This window comes from Cryptomeria japonica, chromosome 3 (genome assembly GCF_030272615.1).
Source record: "Cryptomeria japonica chromosome 3, Sugi_1.0, whole genome shotgun sequence".
NCBI classification, from domain to species: domain Eukaryota; kingdom Viridiplantae; phylum Streptophyta; class Pinopsida; order Cupressales; family Cupressaceae; genus Cryptomeria; species Cryptomeria japonica.
The window spans coordinates 508280290-508302683 of NC_081407.1; the positions used below are offsets into that span (position 1 = coordinate 508280290).

A 22394-nucleotide genomic window follows, 5' to 3' on the forward strand; every position below is an offset into this window, starting at 1 on the left:
ACTTATCACTTGACCACTTATTCAGTGGGAGGACTGAAAATTATAAATTTGCTGAATACCAGGCGGCAAGCTAGCCTCTTCCACTTATTCAGTGGGATGAGAGTTACAAAGATAGAACTAGTTAGTAGTACTACTACCTAACCTTACAATAATAGAGATGAAAGAAGGAGAGTAATGCAGATTTCTACAATAAGGATATAAATTTCTGTTACAACCAATCTGCAGGCTGAAAGTACAAACCAGCAGCCTATAGAAATACCAAAATACTCATAACTCCGTCATTTTACATCCAAATCAACTCAAACCAGTCCCAAACCCACCGTACATCATAAGCAATGACAACCAATCAAAACCACACCCCAAACAAACCCTTATTTACTTTGCACGCATCCCAATGCAACACAGAAAACCCACGCCTAGCCTAAGAATTTCGATTTGGCATAATAAATTCAAAACTCCAACAAATGTGCTATAAACTTACAAAGTTTATCGCCAGTGCTGGGAAGGAAGATAGAGCTGATACCCATAACCGTCAATCGCTTCAGCAGAGAGGTGTGACCGAAAATATGCTTCAGCCACAGGCAAAACCAGCGAGTCTCCAGAATCACTTCAACACCAAAAATGTCTATGGTAAACTTTGAGAATGTAGGAGAATACAATGCACAGCTAGGTACTGTATTTCAAGTACGAAACCGGGTAGCACTAGGGAGACGCACTCCGAAGCCTCAAGTTCTGTCGCCAAACCGACAACATAACATTACAAATTTTCAAGATACCAAAATGAGAGCCCAAGTCACTTATTTATAACTTTTTGCCAACCAAATTCAAATTCAAATGCACTCCAAATAGGCCCAAACCAAATGCCATTCCATTTCATCCACATTTAGCATTGCATTTCATTTCATTTCCTTGCACAAGTTCACCCTTTTTAATAAATATAAGTGTCATAAAATAAAGTGTAAAGTGGGCGCCCAACTATGACTTCCAAATAAAAAATATTACTAAGGCAATATACTTAGAAAATCGCCCATTTGCCTTGAGTTATAATTTACTTATTAACACCATGACGACCCCCTTGAAGTCATAAGCAATTTTCGCCCAAATAGACTTAGGATAAAATTAATATTTTCTCCCTTCCTAAGTCGTCCATCCATAAAATAATCAAATATTAATACCTCATGCCTAAGGTATAATATATATTAAAATGCCTTCTCCTCAAATATTGATTATTGCCAAATTGAGCCGGAGACTGAAGTGCTAGAAATCACCAAAATTGAACTGAGTTGGGGCTCTGAACTGAACTGCCAAAAATAGTCATCTGAGCTGAGCTGTAGAATCCTTGCCAAGAATAGCACCAAAAAATGTTGGAAGACCAACTGCTCAAACTGACCTGCCGGAAATAGCCATCTGAACAGGCCAGCTGACATCCTGCTAAAAATAGAACTGCTAAAAATAGTACTTACTAAAAATAGCATACTGCTAAAAATAGTAAGTGTTTCCAAAGTGATTTTAACCACATTCTGAGCAACCGTCGCACTTACTAAAAATAGTAAGTCAGGAAAAAGTCACTCGGTGCAGATGCATGTCGAACCATCTTGAAGCTCTCTAAAAACCCAGAAGGAATCCAGAATCCAAACTGTCAAACTCCCACATATACGCCCTGAAAGCACAAAAGAATCCTCCTAGAAAATAGGAAACCCTAATTCTCCTTTCCAAATAGCCTATGAGTCTCCGGAATAGGCCAATGGACCACTGAATGCACATCACTGAGAAGGGGACATTACAATGTTTCTAATAATTGGAAATTTCACATAATGGGTCGGGGGGGCGGAAATATTCGTCTCCAGTTGTAGTGAAAATTTCTTTTGTTGTTGGAGATCGAGTGGCATGATCATCAACAATTGCTATGTGTGGGTTATTTCCTTATGTAACCACCTAGTGTAAAATATTGTAATGAGCAAAAGCACTATTGTAATGCAGTTCATGGATCTTGAAAAGGTTAGTGGTAATCTAGAAAACCATATTAGGTGAACAGATGAGTGGGTTCCTGTTCATGTTTAGGTTTGTGGTAAGCCTATGTGAAAACCATGAAATGATGAAGGGAGGTGCCTTTCGTTTGAATCAAGATCATGAGCCTGAAGAGTTGGGCTTACTACAGGTGGAGAGAGTGAGTTTTTACCATGTTCGCACTAAAGGGGGGGAATGTTGGAAACCTATTATTAGTGTTCAGATTGTTATGTGTCTATTGCGAGTTGTTTCAACAACTTGCTAAGTCTAGATTTGGTTAAAACTGTACAAGGATTTGTTACTCCTTTATATATGTATTATCCCAAATGGTTTAATTGAGAAATACAATATGATAATTATTTGAAAAGCTAATAAAGGGAAGGAATTCCATCATCTGGACTCCTTATAAAGAGTATCCATTGGTGGAGGAGAGGGATACCATAATCATAGATGATGCAAGAGTAGAGATAAAAAATATTAAGGATGAAATTTTGACAAGGATGGATGTAAAGATACAAGATCTCAAAGTGATGATTGGACTAATAGTTTCTAGCCAATGTTGTAGAGATTCTTGACATGTGGATTCACAAAACTTGGGAAGAAGATGCAAAAGGAGAAGAACAAGAACAAGAAAAAGGAGGTGATGAAGTAGAAGAAGGAGATGAAAAACTAGAAGAACAAGAAGACAAACAAGAAGAAGATTTTGCGCAAAAGCATTCATAGTTAATCAACATTGAGGAGAATGCTTCTTTGAAGAGGGAGAAAAGTTGTTCTCTTAATCCTATAGGGGTATAGTGTTATGAGAAGTCAATTTGTGGCTACCTTAAATCTTAACTAAGTTATTTAATCATTAATATAGTCTTATATTGGTAGTTAATTTGGGTGGCATCCAAGGCATAAATATGGTATATATGTAGAGGTTAATTATTATCATCATATTGAGTATTGTGTTCTTATTGAGCACTATTGGAGGTAACCCCTTAAAGTGGATTAGGAGGTTACCCATTGGAAATGGCATATTATTATGAAGTATTTTAAGCATATTTCATATTTTATTCTTCTATTATTTAGCTTGTTTTATTACAAATTGCATCAAGGATTCCTCCCACTCTTTCTAATAATCTTTGTGGTTGTTTGAATAATCTAGAGTTTGGTCCACACCACAACAAAAATGGTAGGGGCAAGATTTCCAATGAATCCATGACCCCATGATTTCCCTGAGTTAGATTAACCTAGAGCTTCTAACAAAGGGTTGCGTTTTTGGCAGCACCTATATGGTTGAGGATTGGAATTTGCAAGTTTTTTGTTTAATGCATTGAATCAACAACCTCCAATGTCATTTGGGGCACAAAATTTACAACCTCTAGAGTCATTTAAAGGAGCAAATCATAGTTTTACGATGCTATATAAGGAGTTGGCTATCTTATTTGATGAGAAAGTAATGTTCAACTCTATGGTGACAAAATTATTACAATTTTTGGTGGGATCTCTACAAAAGAATCTTTGTGAGTCCCTTTTCTCAATCTATGATCTTTGAGGATCAATTAATTGGAATTTGGGATAGTAGGTGAGGTGAAAAGTTATATAGACCATGCTCTAATTTGCAGTTTCCATAATCTATGGCATAGCTTGCTAGACCTTCCGAGTAGATTTCCAGAACTAGAAACCCCTTCTTTCTAGAGAACTCTTCATTGGTTCTCGTGCTAATTATTTTTTCACAATCTACTAGTAATGACTTTAGAATTCACACCATACTCGGACTGGGAGTGTCAGCTAGCATAAGCCCTTTCTAATCACCTATGCATTGCTTAGACTAACATGTTAGTCAAGGTACCTTTGAGTGCCTGGCAAAGAAAATATTTTGTGTCTCAGTCTTGTGAAAAGACCCTCCACATCCCCCAATAGTCCACAAAAGACAAGCATTATCTGCGCTTTCTTTTTAATCAAGGTGCTCCCCCTTGTCTCATGTGTGGTGGCTAGAATGAAGATTCCCTCAAAACTTTTCCCACATACCATACAAAGCACACAAACTTTCTTTATAATATAAAGCACCTTCTTTGGAATTATTAATTGCATCCAAAACCCATGATTATTTATTTTTGCATCAACATTTTACACCTGCATCTTTTCCTAGCAAAACTTGAAACCTTGTCTCAATAAATCGATGTGTTCATATTCCATATCTTTCAGCAACATCTGTGATCCTAGATGAACAACGCCATTGAAGATGGAGGGGTTTAGTCATCAGCTGCAGCCTTTTGGGTCTTTGTTTGTCAAGCAACTGTTGGGGTTTCATCCTGCTGGTGGAAATTTGGCCATAGACACAAATCTCAAAAGAAAATTAACAATATGCAGAATGAATCCTTTTGTCTCCTCAACCTCCTTTTATAACTTTCCGTGGAACATTCTGAAATTATAAAATTACTTTTTTAAATAATAAATCTTTTTGCTTATGAAGTGACTTATAATATTTATTTTATTTTATTATAGCGCCAACTAACTTCATTAAAATAAGTATTAAACTCATAGGCATAATTAATTAAATACAAGTTGTTAGGACAACTTAATTTAATTAATTGATTTATTTCTTCTCTGCAAACTTGGCCTGAAAATGCGGACATTACAGCCTAACAATGTCAATGCTTAATATTCTAGGTAAAAAGTGAGGACAATATGTTTTCACAATCTAAAAGACAAATACATGAAGATGATGGTTTTGATATAAGTGCTAGTGAAATAAAAATAATACAAGCATTAAGTAGAGATATGCTTCAAATGATGTGGCACTTGAAGGTGAAAGAAACTAGCAAAGAGTTGAAAGAACTATGGTGTATCAAGTGCAATCATGAGGGTCACAGTGCCATAGTTGGAAAAATTGGACTCGCCATAGACTCAGCTGCCCAAAATTTGGACTCAGACTCGGACTTGCCACGGATTCATGAAAGGACTTGGCAAAAAAAAAACCGTAGTTTTACAAAAAAAACAAAAAGAAATTAATGCATTTAGAGAACATAAGAGCCATAATTGAAACATTACACATCATAACAATCATATGATCTCCAAACACTTAATATTTGAAATTTCATCATTAATACTCATAGTTTCAAACCTAAGTTACCGGTTCCGGTTCGGATTCGGGTTCGGATTCGGGTACGGGTTCGTGGATTCGGCAAAAAAAAAATTTGGGTACGGGTACGGGTTCGTCCGTACATATATATATATATTTTAATTTTTTTTAATATATATATATATATGTTCAAACTTCAAACATCAAAATTATATATGTTCACAGTTCAAACATACAAATATGAAACATCAAACATACAATGTAACTTTCCCATACAATGATACATAGATGATAACAGATAAATCATAAATCAATAAATCATAAATCCATAATTGCCAATGCCAATAAATATTCTGATATTGATATATCATAAATCATAAATGTAATATCATATTCATAATTTGCAAAAAAGATAATATTCAAGTTTCAAGTTTCAAAATGTGAAAATGTCATGACACAATAAAGTATAAAGTTAAACATTCAAATTACAAGCCATCTATGGGATTTAAATTCCATATTCATCTTCATCTGAAGCATCCAACCCAAGCTCACGGTCATCAAGTGGTTCAAATTCAGCATCAATTGAACCAATATCAAATGGAATGCCACTCCCACTAGCTATGTCTCTCTCAAATTCCATAACCGCCTCGTCTATAGAGACTTGGCAAAGTTGTGCAACTGTAGCATCTAAATCAGCACACTCAGGGGCTAGATCCCAATTCCTTGTTACACCCTCACTATATTCAGGGTCCTTATGTGACAACAAACGAAGGTTGGAGTGTACGTAGACCAAATCCTCAGCTTTCTTTGCACCCAAACGATTACGTTTGACTGAGTGGATGAAGGAGTATGTACTCCAATTCCGCTCAGCTGAAGAAGAACTTGCAACCTGTTAAAAGTTAAAACATAATTAGAAATTTACAAATTAAAATTATAAAATAAAAAAATGATAGCATCAAATGGAATTGGAAAACTATAAAAATAAAAAATAAAAAGATACATACTTGGGAGTTAAGTTTAATTGCAAGAGGTTGCAAGTAAATGGAGCCTTGACCATGTACATACCACCACTCATCAGCATCCATCCCATATCTAGCATTAAGAGCTACAACATCATTATTTTTTGCAGATACAAATTGGCCAAACTCCCTCATGACAATATTTCTTGTCTCCTCATCTTGATATATCTTTTTAAAGGCAGCCCTATAGCCAGAAGCAACCTCTGCATCTCTATATGGTGGCACCCTCCTTGGTGTTGCAAGCATCTCTGCACTATAAAATTTTGGCGTCAAAGCAAATGCTAAGAGATGTAAGGGGGTGGTCATCTTGTTCCAACGGTCAACAACAATTTTCTACACAACTTTGAAAAATGTTTCCGTTGGGTCATTTTCTTTTCTATTTATTACTTCTTTTATTTTTTCCACCATGCAATCCATGCCATCATAAATCTCGCCCAAACATGGGCGATCAGTATCAGCATACCTGATCATGCTCATGATGGGCTCAGTGAAATTCAAAACATATTCCACATCATCCCACCATTTCTCACTAAGGATCAATGCTCTTACTTTTAGAGCTCTTTCTGTGTGGGACTGCTTCCATACACTCCACAAGCTGTTGATGACCATAGAACTCAAGGCGTCTCGCACCTTCAGAAGTCGTCTTAAGACGAGCGTGTGAGATGCAAATCGTGTTTCAGCAACCTAACATGACATAACAAAATACACAACATATATCAAATGCAAGTCTATAAAAAATACAAATTTAAAACTAAAAAATTAAAAAATAAAATTTAAAATTAGTAATTATAAATTACCTTCAACAACTCCAACTTGGAGAAGGTCCTGAAAATGGCTTGTGACATATGATGATTAGTCACAAACATTTGAATCTCCTCGCCCTCCGCATATAGTTTTTTCACCCAATCAATTTGTGTGCCAAGCTTTTGCATGATTAAATTGAGTGAGTGTACTGCGCATGGTGTCCAAAAGATGTGACCATATGTAGCCTCCACTATAGTCCCTGCTGCCCTACAATTTTTAGCATTGTCAGTTACAACTTGGACAACATTTTGAGGCCCCACCATGTCAATGCATTCTATCAAGATATTGGCAATGAAACTTGCATCTTTCACTTGCCCCTCACAATCCACTGCTTTCAAAAACATTGCCCCTTTAGGACACACTGCTATAACATTGATCAATGGCCTATTTTTACAATCTTTCCATCCATCAGAAACAATGGTCACACCTGTTTCCTGCCATGTATCTTTGATGACCTTCAACTGTAACTCTATGGATGCTTTCTCCTTTGCCAATAAGGTGGTTCTCACCTTTTCATACCCTGGACAAACATAATCAGAAGGTGTATTGCAAAGAGTATGCACCATGTCCCGAAAGTAAGGTGATCTAACAAGGTTGAAAGGAAGCCCATTGCCATAAAGGCAACGTGCAATTTTGGAATCTGCAATCTCTCTCAGTTCATTTTTGAAGGCAAAATCCAATGGGCCTCTTTTCCGTGAAGCCACAACATTCTGATTCTCTACTGCATCAACTGGTGGGTTTTGCATGAAAGGATGTGAACCAGCTGGTCTTGTGGAGCCCATGCTACTAGAAGGCCTCTTAGACATTGAGCTTTGATGGACAAGAGGATGATCAGTCTTTGCTTTGCTACTTCTCCTATCAGCTTCCTCTTGTTCTCTAATATATCCCAAAACTAGAGCTTTTGGCAGCCCCTTGCCATCTGATCCCTTACAAAATTTTATTCCACGCCCAGGGATGAAACAAAGGTGGCCTTTCACTCGATAGTATGAGCTGGTATACTCAGTGCCACAATGGTTGCATTGCCAAACAAAACCCCCACCACCAGACACTGGCTTGATCATTGTTGCATAATGCCAAAGTGGTGAATCTTGATCAATTTTAAAGGGGGTATTTTCATTTCGGACATTTGCAACTGAACTAGAGCTTGCACTTGCACTTCCAGTTCCAGCCATTATGTATGATTATATGAATAGTGCACCTAAAATGAAAAGAGAATGCACAACATTATTGAAAAAAATTATTAAAATTTTGGTATTATAACCCCATACTATGCATACAAAGTGTAAAAAAATATACAAGACTTCTTTAAAAAAAATTAAAAAAACTTTAAAAAACTTTAAAAAAAAATTTAAAAATTTGAAAAAAACTTGGAAAAATTCTTGAAAACTTGAAAAAAATTCAGATTCACTTACCTTTAATGGCTAAATCTTTCTTCTCCAGTGATTCCTATGCCTTTGATGCGTGTCTCACACCTTCGTAGTCGTCACCTTCGAAGAAAAATACAAAAACTAAGAACCCTGATTGTAGAGAAAAAATCTTCAAAAATGCAAGTAGAATAGGTTGAATGCATGTTTTGATGCATGAAATGCATTATAGAGGGGCGGATTAGGGTTTAGATGTATTTAGAAGATTAAAAATATTGTTTTTTTATTGTTTTTAAATGCTTTCTAACCCGTGGGCCCCGTTTTTGGGAACCCATGGGCTTGGGTTCACCCGGGTCCTCCTGGGTTCGCCCTGGGTCCCCCCCGGGTCCTGCCCAGGCGGCTGGGTTCCCTATGGGTCCTGCATGGCAGGACCCACAGGGAACCCAGCCGCCTGGGCAGGACCCGGGGGGGACCCAGGGCGAACCGGACCAGGACCAGGACCGGGCACGGACCAGGACCAGGACCCAGGCAAAAAAGGGGAGAACCGGTATCATAGTTTCAAACTTTAAAATGTATCGTAGCAGCATAAGTTTATAAATGTTTACAAAATTACATATAATGATATGTCCAAATGTGAAAAACAACAATGAACAAACTAAAGAGAAGACTATATCTTCCTCTTCCCAGCTCTAGTGAAAACCAAGGGAGAGATAGAACTAGAGGGTCTAGTTCTAGGAGTCCGATGTGGCTTCTCCAGCTTGCCAAAATAAGGTTGAGGGTAGAACCACTTGCTAGGGTCTGAGGGTGAGAGAGAGAGGGATAGAGAGAGGGGATAGAGGAAGAGTAATAGGGAGATAGATAGGTCTAAAATTCAGGGCAGATAAAGTGAGTGAGATGGAGAGAGCAAGAGAATGCTAATAGGAGCCTATTGATTACTAAAATTTGATTAAGTCTGAAAAATTTAAAAGATCTTCTAAAACCTAGAATTTGCATTATAACTCTTAGAGATCTGAACCACTCTCAAACATCCTGCCAATATATACATGAAATATAAGTATAAGAAAGGAAAAATACATGTTGAAATGTGACTACTTAAATGTTATATTTCATGTATATTTTGATGAAGAGAATGAGACTGACTTGAAAAAAAAAAAATTTAGATAGTTTTTTGACGTGTTTCCTCTCCTCCTTCAAACCCTACAAACCTGTTTTCAGCAAGAATGCCAAATAAGTGAAAAATGAAAAAAAAAACACTTTAAATGTGGCTGGGCGAGCATGTTGGGCAACGAAAAATCTTTGTAAAAAACTCGCGTGTCCGCGTAAAAAACTCACGCGAGTCCATGTAAAAAACTCACGAGTCTTTTGTTAAGACTCGCCAGGACTCGGTTCGCGAGTTCTTGGCAAGTCGATTCGGCCCGCCAATGCACTCGCGAGTCCGTGGCAAGTCTGGCAAGTCTTAAAACCATGGGTCACACTAAAGATAATTGTCCCAAGAAGATTTTTTATTTATTTTTGTTTAGGTACAAGTCATTCAATAAAAGAGGGCCCATAGAACCTAAAGAGAAGCACACAAGTGCTTTTCACACAAGAAGAGCAGTCCACTCCACCAAGCACTCCATCGAATCCATGGAATAACATGAATGCATCTCTAGGTGACTTGTAATGTCCCCTTCTTGCACCTAGTTCAGTATGAGGTTTCCATTAGCCTATTCCTAGGTGTTAATTTTATCAGATTTGAGAATGCTAAGGGTAATTTTATTTATCAAAGTACTTCTTTTATCATATATTGATTTGATCTCTTTTGAATATAAGCAAGTAAGAAACAACAATCAGAATTTATGATTTGTATTTCAATGAATATGTAACAGCAACGTTCGTTTTTTGTGCAGGTCGGTTGGTTCAATATTTCCGATTTCTATATAGTCCCTTAACCGCAGCTATACACCATATATACAATGGTGTGGAGGCATGCCTACGTAGAGGCACGTGGAATAGCATCCACGATGTCTCTACGGAGACATGTCTCCACGAACCCGTGAGGGTTAGACTGATAAACATTAAAGACAATACGCTAAGATGCAAGATGGTATAATTAACCAATTCGACTTTAAGTCGACTAATGTTTGTCAAGCAATTAAATGTAACAAGTCGATTATATCGACTATTGGTTTTAATAAACATATTTAATAATCAGCTTTTTCTTTATTACAAAAATGTATGTATATATTATATATACATATATATCAATAATGTAAATCACAAACATTATTGTATATATAGATATATAGATACATATAACATTTGTAATATATATTAATATATGAGTATTAAATCCAATAATCAATTACAAATACTTCGGTGACAATACATATAAGCTAATTTAACATAACTTGCAAAGATAAAGCAACTATCAAATGCTTAAGGCCAATTGGCCACTTAAGCATTTGATTTCCACGATCAGAATTATCTGACCGAAGCTACACAACATTAACACTAGGTTCCTGTAGGCCAAGTGGATATTGTTAGAGGACTTAGTGTCTTGAGGAGAGCTCTAGCAGAGGTTTTCAAAGTATTTCAGCAGACTTTCTATTTTTAGCATATGGTTGTTTTTAGTAAGTGCTATTTTTACCACTTAGTCTTGGTTTCTATGTTCTCTCAATTTAGTGCAATGCTTTCTAGTTTAGTGCCTTGGTGAATTCTCAAGTTTTTAGGTTGATATTTGATTGTGTCACTCAGTTTCTTTTATAAAGTTACTTTATAACTTAAGCAAGGGAGATGGGGTCACAAAGTGTTCCCCTTGTTTAGTGCCTAGGAAAGTGGCAACTTTTAAGTTGTTTTTAAAAGACAAGTTGGGTTTCTACAATGACACCAAGGTGAAGAAGACTTAGCAAAATAAGTGATTAATATTATTTCCTCTTAAAGTGACGCCAAGACATAAGGTGAGATCCTTTCACTCTTTGCCCTCACCTTGGCCATCTCAAGAACTAGGTGATTCGAAAGTGGAACAGATATTGTATTCTAATCTCACTTTCAATTGATGTAATTTTCGAAAAAAGAAAATCTATGGTGGTTATTACACAGATATACAAATATATTGGCATTCCCAACATTTACGAAACTTTTTGCCAATCCAGAGTCCCTAAATCGCCCTATCCTAGAAACATGGAGAAACACTAGTTGAGGAAATATGCACAAGATTGAAGTGGCCTATTATATTATTTATCTAGTGTTGGTCCATCTCAAATGCGTATGTTTTTGTTAGCATACCACCATAGGAAATTTCAATATGCTCCTAGGCTTGGTTCACTCCCTCATAAATGTAGCCCATTGCTAGTTCTTCTCCATTTACCATATAAAAAACAAACCCAATGAATCTATTGAGCATGTTGTCATTTTATTCTAGGAACATAGTTTTGACCGAATGACAGCAAAATATATACAAGACCACAAGTTTTATTTAAGACTGAGTTTACTACAACAATATGCAAATCTAATCAATTGGAAATTTTGATAGAATGGAAGAAAATGAACAAGATTAACAGGATAGTTGATTCAATTTCAAACTTGAAGTTTGATTTTCAATTAATTCTCACACTTTGTCTCAATAGGCTGCTAATTCCCCTTCATCCAAGTAGAATTAGAGCACATACTCCATCCACTTGGTGAAAGTCAACTGATTGGCATCAAGTAAATGAAAAGAACTAGTTTCCGTGCATTCCAGCTTGTGCTGCCTTACTCACAAACAAAATGAAACAAGGAAGGGCAACAAAGTTGTGGGAAGTAGACCTAGGGCGAATTAACTTGGATGTTTCTATTACCACACAATCTTCACTCTATGAGTGGGTCTTGGGTTGCATGTGGTTCTTGTAAGCTACCTACATCACTAATGTCAATGATGGTGATGATGCTGATCTTGATAATGATCCATATGATGTTGATTTCTATTTGTATTGTTTTAATACTGAACATGAATGTCTATAAAGACATTTAACTTGACAAATTGATATCAAATAAGTATGGTAATTTGAAATCTATAATGACATTTCTTTTTTGCATTTCAATTTGTAATAAGTGTGGTAGTTTTGTTTACAATATGCATAATATAGCATATTCTGAACTTAATTCTTATTTTTTGGCTGCAAATATGTATATATTCGAAATTTTAAAGTTTTACCACGTTATTTGTACAGACATTCACAACCCCCAAGAAAATTCTGTACTGGCATACACATATCCAATTCAGTAAATTAGCATCATAACTAACACCCTACATAATGTTAGAGATTCTCATGTCCATATATGATTTTCAAATATGCCATTCAGGCACGCAACGCATCATACATCTCTCATTCATTGTAGACTAGTATTTTATAAATGAAATATAATGCAAAACAGAGAGATGACTACTGACCTTCTAACAGTATGAGTATCGCCATGGCCAGTTGAAATAATGAGCAACCCATTTGTTGGCAAGGCAGTAAAAAGTTTTTGGACCCTTCTGTCCATGTGCTCCAAGATTGCCTCCAATTCTATGGAAATAGTGCATCTGAATTTCTTTTTTCCTTTGACAAATTTCTCACTGCAGGTTGCTAAAGCAACCATCTCTGCAGCTTGGGCATTCACAGTTTCAGCATTTCTTGATTGCTTTTCATAATATGAATCAAGATCGGAAAATTGTGTCCAAACAAAGTTTACATTTTCATTTTTCACCTGAAAATGAAAAATTCAAACAATTAAAATCTAACTGAAAAATACATTTTCAATTGACTGGAAATGAATTGCCAGCCTAGAAACTTGTCACTTCTAATATAAACACTTTCTAAGTAACTCAGTTAGAGAAAACAGTCAGCCAGAAACCTCTTTTGCAGCCTTTAGAAGTGCATCATCATCTGAAAAAGATAAGATTGCATTGCATGATCGACAAGCATAGTGTTGTAACACATTCTTCTGATCAATAAGTGAGCATTTTTGTCCTTGATCACTCAAAAGTGAAACCAAATTTTGACATACAACAGAAGATGGCTTCCCAAATCCTGGCCCTGCAAGCATATAATCATTTGACACTAACTTTACATTGTGTGTACACATCCAAAAAATGTCTTACAGTAATGTAGCTTTAATAATCTATATGCATATTATCTTATAGTACTTCAAATTCATCCTATTTGGTCTCAAATATTAGCCTGAGCAAGCATGACTACCTCCGAAATTTAATGCAGTCCTTGAATATAAGTTACTATTATGAAAAAGTGCATTATAGAAACAAAATTTCAAAATTGAGATTAAAAACATACAAAAATTGTTAATGACAACCATACAACAATATTATTGATATAACTTTTATTTTTTCTGATCCAGAAAAAGAGAACTTTAATTGTTGAAAGAATTTGAAAAGCAAAAGGTATGTAAGATGATAGTATTAATTGTAGCCTACAAATGTGCAATGTGTAGTATATCTATTGCAGAAAGAAACAAATTATATTACTGTCCAGGAATAACCAAAAAAGATCAACGGGATATAAAATATGATCAGTTATATAAAAGAAAAGTACTGGAGCAGAAAAAGCCTTAATTTAAGAATAGCAATGAAAAGTACAAAGGAAATCTGAACAAAGCAAGCAAAGAGTAAACCTAAAGTTACATATCTTTAGTTCAACAAAGGAAACAAAAATAATGTAAAGTGAATATCTCTTTTATCTTTACAATATAACATCCAGAAATGCATATCTGCCTCTTGAATGGTTTATCTATATTGCTGTTATTTTGAAGATAACTGAAATTAATTTGAATAATGATTGAAATGTTTTGTACATTATAAGTCGACATTGATTATGTTATTTCAGTGTTTAATTTAAATCTTAACAGCTTTATGATTATTTGCATGTATCAGTTTTGATTTAGTACATGGTACTGATGAACCTTGTGATCATAGTACAGGGGCTGTTGAAGACTTGGGGGCAGGGATGAGCATGAAATAAGTTATTGGCTATATGATCAGATTGCACCAATCCAGTGTCAACTTTGTTGTAACTCTTTTCATACCATGTCAGTGTCATTTTCGTTATAGTGTTGTGTTATTATTTTTGCTAGTCTTTGTTGAGTATGATATGGTCATCATGGTGTTTGCTGGTTCTTGGGGATTTGAACACCTCACCATGTTGGGATTGATTAAAAGTTTATCAGGGTTTTCTATGCATGAACCTAAATGTTGTCTTGAGTCTTTCTTCACAGCAGGTCTTATGCATTATTTGCAAGGTTACATGCTATTACAACTACAGTCTCAGCTTACAAGGAGAGGTTCTTACTTTTCCTAGCCTATAAATGGTTTTCTGTAACTCATTATGTTTCCCACTCTCCACACTTATAAAAAGCATTTTTGTATAACACATTATGTTTCTTTTAAGTGATGTGTTGTCCTATTTGCCATTCAAAGTGATTTTCTATTAATTGTTTCAGAAATAGTTTGATTTTGTACCCAACTAATAAAGCACCAGTCTACAAGCTAAACCAAATAATTTGAATTTCTCTTATGCCCCAAGTATATGTTGTTGAAAAATTGATTGCTCAAAATAATCGGATTAATTATTCAACGATATACAACCATATATAAAGATTTTGCAAGACGGTGTTCTAAATTAAGAACTAATCGTTTAAATGAAAACTTAAAAGCTAAAAAGCTTAAATGACCATTAATAAATAACTATATAAAGCTAATTAAAATATAATTAAATATTCTACCCTCCCTTAATGATCATTGTATCAACCAACTACCCTACAGAAGACACTGAAGGTCTTTTGATTACAAACGCAAAGAACACTCTGCTGCTGCAGAGACCCTCCCTGGATCTGCAAAGTGGTAATGATCAAGAATAGCTGATTCCAGATGACTGATGGAACCCTCACATGCGAATTATAGAATTGGCACACGCGAATTATAGAAGCCTGAGACCATGATTTTGAGGAAAAATCGGCAAACCCTTTTGCAAAAGAGTATTGAGCACTGATTGCTCCAGCAACTCCAAAACAGATTGCAAGATACTACGGTTGTAGATGTTTGCCCTAGCAGCTCCTAGTGCAACCCAAACTTGACTCCAACAAAGCACGATTTTTGAGGAAAAATTGTCAAACCCTGAAAACAAGAACCCTCCAAAAGAGAATTCACGATTTTTCAGGAGAAAATCGAAAAATCAAGAAATCTGAGGTTACAAAGCACCGTTTTTGTGGAAAAAATGGTAAAACCCAGATAACCAAAATCCCACGCGAACATCGCAGATTACATATGATAATTTTTTTAAGGAAAAATTATAAACCCTATAAACAATTTTTTGAGGAAAAAATCGTGAAAACCCTACAAATAATTTTTGAGGAAAAAAATCGTGAAAACCCTAAAATGTTGTGCGGCAAAAGCTTGATTTTTGAGGAAAAAATAAAGCAAAACCCTCCCATGATTTTTTATGGAAAAAAATCAGAAAACTAACTTAAAATTTTTCAAGAAAAAATCGTGAAAACCTTGGGACTTGTAGGACGAGAGGCTTTGCCCAAAAAAAAATACAAAGGGGCAAAACTAATAAAACCCAAAATATTTTTTCAGGAAAAAAATATTAAAAAGCCATAAATAATTTTTTTGAGTTTTATCGGAAAAAAATATCAAAAACCCATAATATTTTTTTAAGGAATAAAATATTAAAAACCCATAAATAATTTTTTTAAAGGGCAAAATTAATAAAACCCAGAATATTTATTTTAGGAAAAAATATTAAAAACCCAGAATATCTTTGTAAGGAAAAAATGTTAAAATCCTAGAATATTTTTTTAAGGAAAAAAATATAAACCCGAAAATCTTTTTTTTTAGGAAAAAAAATATTTAAAAAACCGAAAATCCGAGCTGAAATCGTAGAGAAAATTCATGGAAGCAAAACTCACGAAATCCAAAAAAATTGTTCCCATGAAACAACAGTCGCGTGTAGGAAAACGACGTTCATAAAACCCAAAAATCACTGCCCTCCAAAAATCACGAAAATCCTGTTTTCCTAGTCCAAAGAAAATTTGCGCCAAACCCACGAAAAAAAAATAGACAAGTTGAAACGCGCCGTTGCAGAAGATCGCGCGAAGAATAATGCGTGGAAAACACAGAAAAGATGCCCACCTAGAACGCTAAAGACAAAAATCGGACACGATGTTGGAAAAAATTGCCAAAAAATACATCACGGCTTGCAGATTTGAGAAAATCGCGGCATTAGGAAACCCGAACATTGTACAAACGATGAAAATGTCATCGCACAGAAGGATCGCGAGCATGAACCAAGAGCCACGACTAAACAACGTCGCCGCCGAAAAACGAAAATAAGCCGCCAATAAAAAATCTTCAAAACCCACGAATTGCCTACAAAAAAAAAGACACAAGAATGCCCAAATTTTCCAGAAACCCTAGCTCACAAAAAACAAATCTCGAATACTTCTTAACAATTTTTTCATAAAAAAATTCACAAAAAAATTTCTGGAAATAAATTCCAAGTAGAGGCTACGATTTTTTATTAAAAAATTCTCCAAACTCTAAAGAATCCCATCGACCCGCTCTGATACCATGAAAAATTGATTGCTCAAAATAATCGGACTAATTATTCAATGATATACAACCCGTATATAAAGAGTTTACAAGACGACGTTCTAAATTAAGAACTAGTTGTTTAAGTGAAAACTAAAAAGCTAAAAAGCTTAAATGACCATTAATAAATAACTAAATAAAGCTAATTAAAATATAATTAAATATTCTAATAGTTGTGTCCTAAATGAACTAATTGTTATACCCATTTGACATTTTCATATTGTGTCAAGATTCAACTAAAGAAATCTGTGGTTTTCCCAAGTACAAATCAGGTTTCAAACATTGTTTGTATTTCCTTTTATCTTTTGTATCTTTACAAGGATCATGGAAGGAAGTTTTAGAAGTCATTCATCACAGCAAACAAAGATAGTATTCATCATAGTTTAAAAACTCGTGGACTCGTCACGGACTCGCGAGTCCGTGGGAGCCACGAGTCGACTCGCCAAGGACTCGCGAGGTGAGTCCTGGCGAGTCCATTTGAAAGACTCGCGAGTCTTTTGCAAGGACTCGCGCGAGTCTTTTGCACGGACTCGCAAGTCTTTCAGATGGACTCACGTGACCCAGAAAAACCATCAAGCAAGCTTTAAAAATGAGTTTTTTTTCGTTTTTTTTGCCTTCATTTGGCGTAACTCCCCCCTTTTTGACTTTTTTGGGGTTAAGAGGTAACCCTAATTGGACGTGGGCCAATAGAAAAATAACACCTGACGCCTTTATAAAATAATAAAAGTATTTTTAGCCTCGCGGGGCACTGCCCCTCGACCCCGCCCTGTATCGCGACAAAGAGTGCGCAAGGGGCAATGCCCCTTGACCCCAACTTGGGGGCGCTGCCCCCAAACCCCCGTCAAAAAATATAGGGGGAAACTGCGCTGATGGAAGTAGGGAAAATTTAACCTCCGAGTCTGATTAGGCTCCATACTGTTTGCCCTCTCGGGTAAATAACTTAAAACATAAAGCACGTAATGCAGAATAATAACGCCATAGATATCAGACAAGTATAAGAGATATTATTCCATTTATAATTGTTGTCCACAAGTTACATTCGGAAGTATATAAAGATGCCGAGGGGGTGCGAGCGCCAACCGTCGCATCGCAACTACCACCCCTTGGCTGCCAACTAACCAACACAATTACAACTTAATTAACTAGTTTTATTTCCGTGTACAATATTGCCGCCAACATCATCCCCCCCAAAAGAAAAGAAGTCATCTCCGGACGACTTAACACAAAATAGATTGGCCACCAACGAGTATAAATTGAAACCCTACCACGTGAAGCGCGCAGGGGACCCGAGAGGCCGGACGGACACCCGAGAGCCCGGAAGGGGACCCGAGAGGATGGAAGGGGACCCGAGAGGCCAGACGGACACCCGAGAGCCCGGAGGGGGACTCGAGAGGATGGAAAGGGACTCGAGAGGCCGGGCAGGTGACTCAAGAGGCACTTGAGCATCGGCTGGTAGTAGCCAAGGGTTTTCAGGCGAGGACATAGCAAGTGTGTGGGTTCCAGGCTCGACTAGCGTCCGCAGTTCTGTTTAATGTCGTCTCCATTTTGTATTAAGTCGTCCGAAGACGACTTCTTTTCTTTTCGGGGGGATGATGTTGGCGGCAATATTGTACACGGAAATAAAACTAGTTAATTAAGTTGTAATTGTGTTGGTTAGTTGGCAGTTGAGGGGTGGTAGTTGCGGTGCGGCGGTTGGTGCTTGCACCCCCTCGGCATCTTTATATACTTCCGAATGTAACTTGTGGACAACGACAACGACTTATAAATGGAATAATATCTCTTATACTTGTCTGATATCTATGGCATTATTATTCTGCATTACGTGCTTTATGTTTTAAGTTATTTACCCGAGAGGGCAAACATTTCTCAAATGATATTGTCTCCCTAGCCAATTTGTCCTCGATAGCCGCCGGCGTTGCCCTCTCGGCATCCAACTCCTGGGTATGCTAAGCTACGTCTCACGCTAGTACTGCCTCCAACCTGGTGGTCAGCTCCTCCCAAGCCCTCTTTGCATCCACCAAGGCAACCTCACGTCCAGCCGAGACCTACTCCAAGTTCCTCAAAGCATACCATTCCTGCCTGGAGGTGGCCACAACCCGCTGGCACAAAGGCTAGGAGACATCTCAAATCCTCCATCACACTCCCCAAAGGCTAATACCTGAACTGAATAACTCCCTGGTGTCATACAACTGCGCGGACCTGCAACGCCTTCCCTCAAACTCTGTTTGTTCCCAACCTCCAAATCCGTCTCCCTCTACGGCTTCCCCGCCAATGCTTAGCTGCAGGCTTCTTTCTCACAATACAGACAACCACAACACTTCCCGTGGTATTCTGTAGCTCAAAAATAAACTGGGGTTTGGGAGCAACGCCCCCAGCGGGGTCGAGGGGCAGCACCCCCGCGGGGTTTGGGGTAGCGCCCCAACGAGGTTGAGGGGCAGCGCCCCTCGGGGGGTCTGGGGCAGCGCCCCAGCAAGGTCGAGGGGTAGCGCCCCTCGCGGGGTCCGGGGGCAGCACCCCAGGTGCGTTGCAGTATAGGGCGGGATCGAGGGGCAGCACCCCCGCCGCCAACACCAATTTACAACCTTCAGAACCACACGAAAGTCCATGGCACACATCATTTCTGTGATGTTTTATGATGTCAAAACCCTTCTTCTACACTCCAATATTTTCAGTGTCCAAGCTCCAGATGTCATCGAATAATTTTTCAATTGTCGTCTTTTTTTTTTTTTTGTCCCGGCCATGCAACCTCCCCGTACGGTCAACAACAGCACTGACACCTCCATGGGGTTTCCTTCTTCTTCTTTTTCCTTGCATGGGCTGCGTGGTGCGGGTGTCCACCGCACGGTGCCATCCACCGCCGGTGGCCCCACCATCGGTGTGACCACTGCACGGTGGTTCCACCTTCGGTGTGGTCACCGTATGGTGGCCCCATGACTCTCTTTTTTTTTTTTTGCAGCCGTACGATGGTATTTTTTTTTTTTTTAATCTAATTGTCGAGAGTCTTCGGCTCGGGTCCCATGCCGCTCGGATCGCCCTTCATCCTTCTCGGTTTTCCTCGCCCAAGAGTCTCCCGCGTTGGTCTCGTGCCTCTCAAGTCGCCTACCTGGCGTCTCGAGTCCCCTTCAATCCTCTCGAGTCCCCCTCTGGGCTCTCGGGTGTCTGTCCGGCCTCTCGGGTCCCCTGTGCGCTTCGCGTGATAGGGTTTCAATTTATACCCATTGGTGGCCAATCTATTTTCAATGTCCATCCGAAGACCTGGAACCACAAATTCTACAGGGACCACGGTCTCCTTCCCGTACATAAGAAGAAGAAGAATAATAAAGATTTTGAAAGCTACGGCCTTCCACACAAGGTTCCAATCGTTGCCGACACAATTGATCTTCGGATTATCTACGCCACCGAGGTTTGGGGCGTCTCCCCTCCCATATTCTATGTATTCTGGTAGGTACACCCCCTCTGTTACTTGCTCTGGTTCCTCTACTTCGAGCCTGTAGCTCTGGAACATTTCATAATCCTCCATCTGCCAGTGGAAGAGCCCGTTCAATGACCCTATCTCATCCTCAAAGCATTCTCCTAGTTTCAGAATCCCTTCGTCGTTGGGCTCCCTGTAGCCCCGTCCTTTGTCCCTCGGGTAGCCTTTTCCTTCATCCTCCGATTTCGAAGATGATGTCAGTTCCTCGTCAACAACCTGGGTCCTCAGATCAATGGTGTACTTCCACCCCCCTTTCTCCATAGAAAGGGTGTTCTTTTTCCAGTCGTGGTTCACCTTTGCTGTAACCAGCCACCCTCTGCCTAAGATGGCGTCGTACTCCTTCTTGAGTGGGATTACCACAAAATCTAGTATGAAAGGTTGCGTGCCGATGGTGACTGGCTGGGCCATCAGGGTGCCGACTGGCTTGATGCCGTGTTGGTCTGCACCTACCAAGTTGAACGTGGGTGGCCATAGTTTTGGCTTCCCCAGCTTCTTCCACATATCCTCTGGCAGTACATTCACCCCCGAACCTCCGTCCACGATGGTGTCTTTGAGGATAGCCCTGAGAATTCCCATCTCTACTACAGCAGGATGCCGACCACTATTCAAGGCCAACAACATTGGGTCAGCCAAGGGGCTGACCGGAACTTCCGCTCGTGTGGCACGCAAAGGTGCCTGCGCAGTGGTTTGTATGGAATTAAAAATGGCGGTTCTTAACTGTGGCATTGTTTCTAGAAGGTCCTTTACCCTTATAGGTACTTCCATCTGCAGTACTTGCCCAATGATGTTATTTTCCGCTTCCGTACGGGATGATGTACTCGCCACCTCGTTGTCCCGTCGTTCGACCGTCATCTCACGTTCAATATTGGCCTTTGCCTCCCGTAATCTCTCCTTCTCCGTACGAGGGTCGAGATAAGTGGCCTTTTTCGTTTGGGCGTGGGTGATTGCCAGTACTTCTTTCTCACCAGTCTTCTCAATGTTGAGGAGATTAACCCTTGCCTGTGGGCAATTTGCGTCCTCATGGTCGCCTAGCCCACACCATCGGCAAAGGTGCTGAAGGGTGGCTTCCTTCATGCAATCACGGGCGAAGTGCCCCCACTGATTACAGGCCCTACATTGGATAATTGGCCAGCCCTTGGCATCATATTGGATACGGCTTCCGTTATTGTTATTGTTGCTATTCCTTCTGCCACCTCGTCTGTTGTCCCAGTAACCTCCAGATGATGCCGTTGTGTTGGTTTGTGAAGTTCCGACGGTCGGCTGCTCTTGCGTGAAGAGAACTTGTTGGCTCCTGGTTTTCATATTGTAGGGACATTCCTTTGTCAAATGTCCCGCAATCTGACAAATGTCGCAAAAAGCATTCTTGGGGCAAGACCCCTTGGTGTGTCCGTCACTCCTACAGTCAGTACACCACACGTCATTTTCTTCAGTCTTACTTGTACTCCCCTTCATGGCTTTGAATTCTTTCAGCATTCGTTCCATGTCCTTTTGGAGAGCGTGCACCTTTTTACTCGATTCGCCACTACTGCTGCTTTCCCCGTCAGAGTCTTCATCATCGTCAGATGAATATTTATTACTTTTCTTCTTCTTTGACGTTTTGTATTCGCTCTCTAGGTCCATCGCCCTATTATAGGCATCGTCATATGATGTCGGGGGTACAATTTTCATCTTTTTTCGTAGGGAGGATTTCAATCCTTCAACGAACCATCGTTTCTTCAATCCCTTTGTTGGTTGGCTTTCCATTTTACCCAGCAATTCCTTCAGCCTCCTGCTGTATGCCCGTACTGTCTCCTTGGTACCTTGTTTGGTACTGTATATCTCCGTTACAATTTCATTGTCATCACGGAGCAACCGAAACTCCTCCGTGAATTCCTTCTGTAGGTTGGCCCACGTGGCCACTTTTTGCTTGTCCACATCGGAGTACCAATCTATGGCAACTCCATGTAACGTGGCTGAGAATTGCGTTACCCATTCGTTTTGGTCAGTAACACCGTTCGTTGACCATATGGTTTCGCACGTTCGACAATGGCGGACGGGATCTTCCTTCCCCTCGCCG

The 22394-nt window shown here is 38.8% G+C and overlaps 2 protein-coding genes across 7 annotated transcripts in view; both read right to left on the reverse strand.

Annotated features, from left to right (window-relative positions):
* LOC131044842 (small RNA degrading nuclease 5) overlaps positions 1-22394 on the reverse strand; it is a 216558-nt gene that overhangs the window by 14519 nt on the left and 179645 nt on the right. For 4 of the 6 annotated variants that reach the window (XR_009372049.1, XM_057978313.2, XM_057978304.2 and 1 more), the window contains exons 13-14: positions 13119-13300; positions 12673-12971 (exon numbers count right to left, since the gene is read on the reverse strand). Coding sequence is in view for 4 of the 6 variants with exons in the window: in XM_057978313.2 (XP_057834296.2) it covers positions 12673-12971; positions 13119-13300 (481 nt within the window). In the remaining 2 variants the exon portion in view is untranslated. Of the gene's footprint in view, positions 1-6426; positions 6778-6890; positions 8096-8309; positions 8387-12672; positions 12972-13118; positions 13301-22394 lie in introns of those variants that run through there. The other 2 variants (XR_009372050.1, XM_059218427.1) reach the window with 2 other exon arrangements.
* On the reverse strand, positions 5516-6399 carry LOC131874649 (uncharacterized). Its single transcript, XM_059218428.1, has 2 exons — positions 6079-6399; positions 5516-5963 (listed from the first exon to the last, which is right to left on the reverse strand). The coding sequence occupies exons 1-2, from the start codon at positions 6397-6399 to the stop codon at positions 5580-5582; spliced, it is 705 nt and encodes a 234-aa protein (XP_059074411.1). The 3' UTR covers positions 5516-5579.

Bases quoted from the DNA above. Each gene is read 5' to 3' on its own strand.
- LOC131874649 (XM_059218428.1), bottom strand. From the start codon at position 6,399: ATGACCACCCCCTTACATCTCTTAGCATTTGCTTTGACGCCAAAATTT. The intron at 5,964-6,078 runs GTATGTATCTTT...AACTTTTAACAG, and splicing joins CAATTAAACTTAACTCCCAA to GTTGCAAGTTCTTCTTCAGC.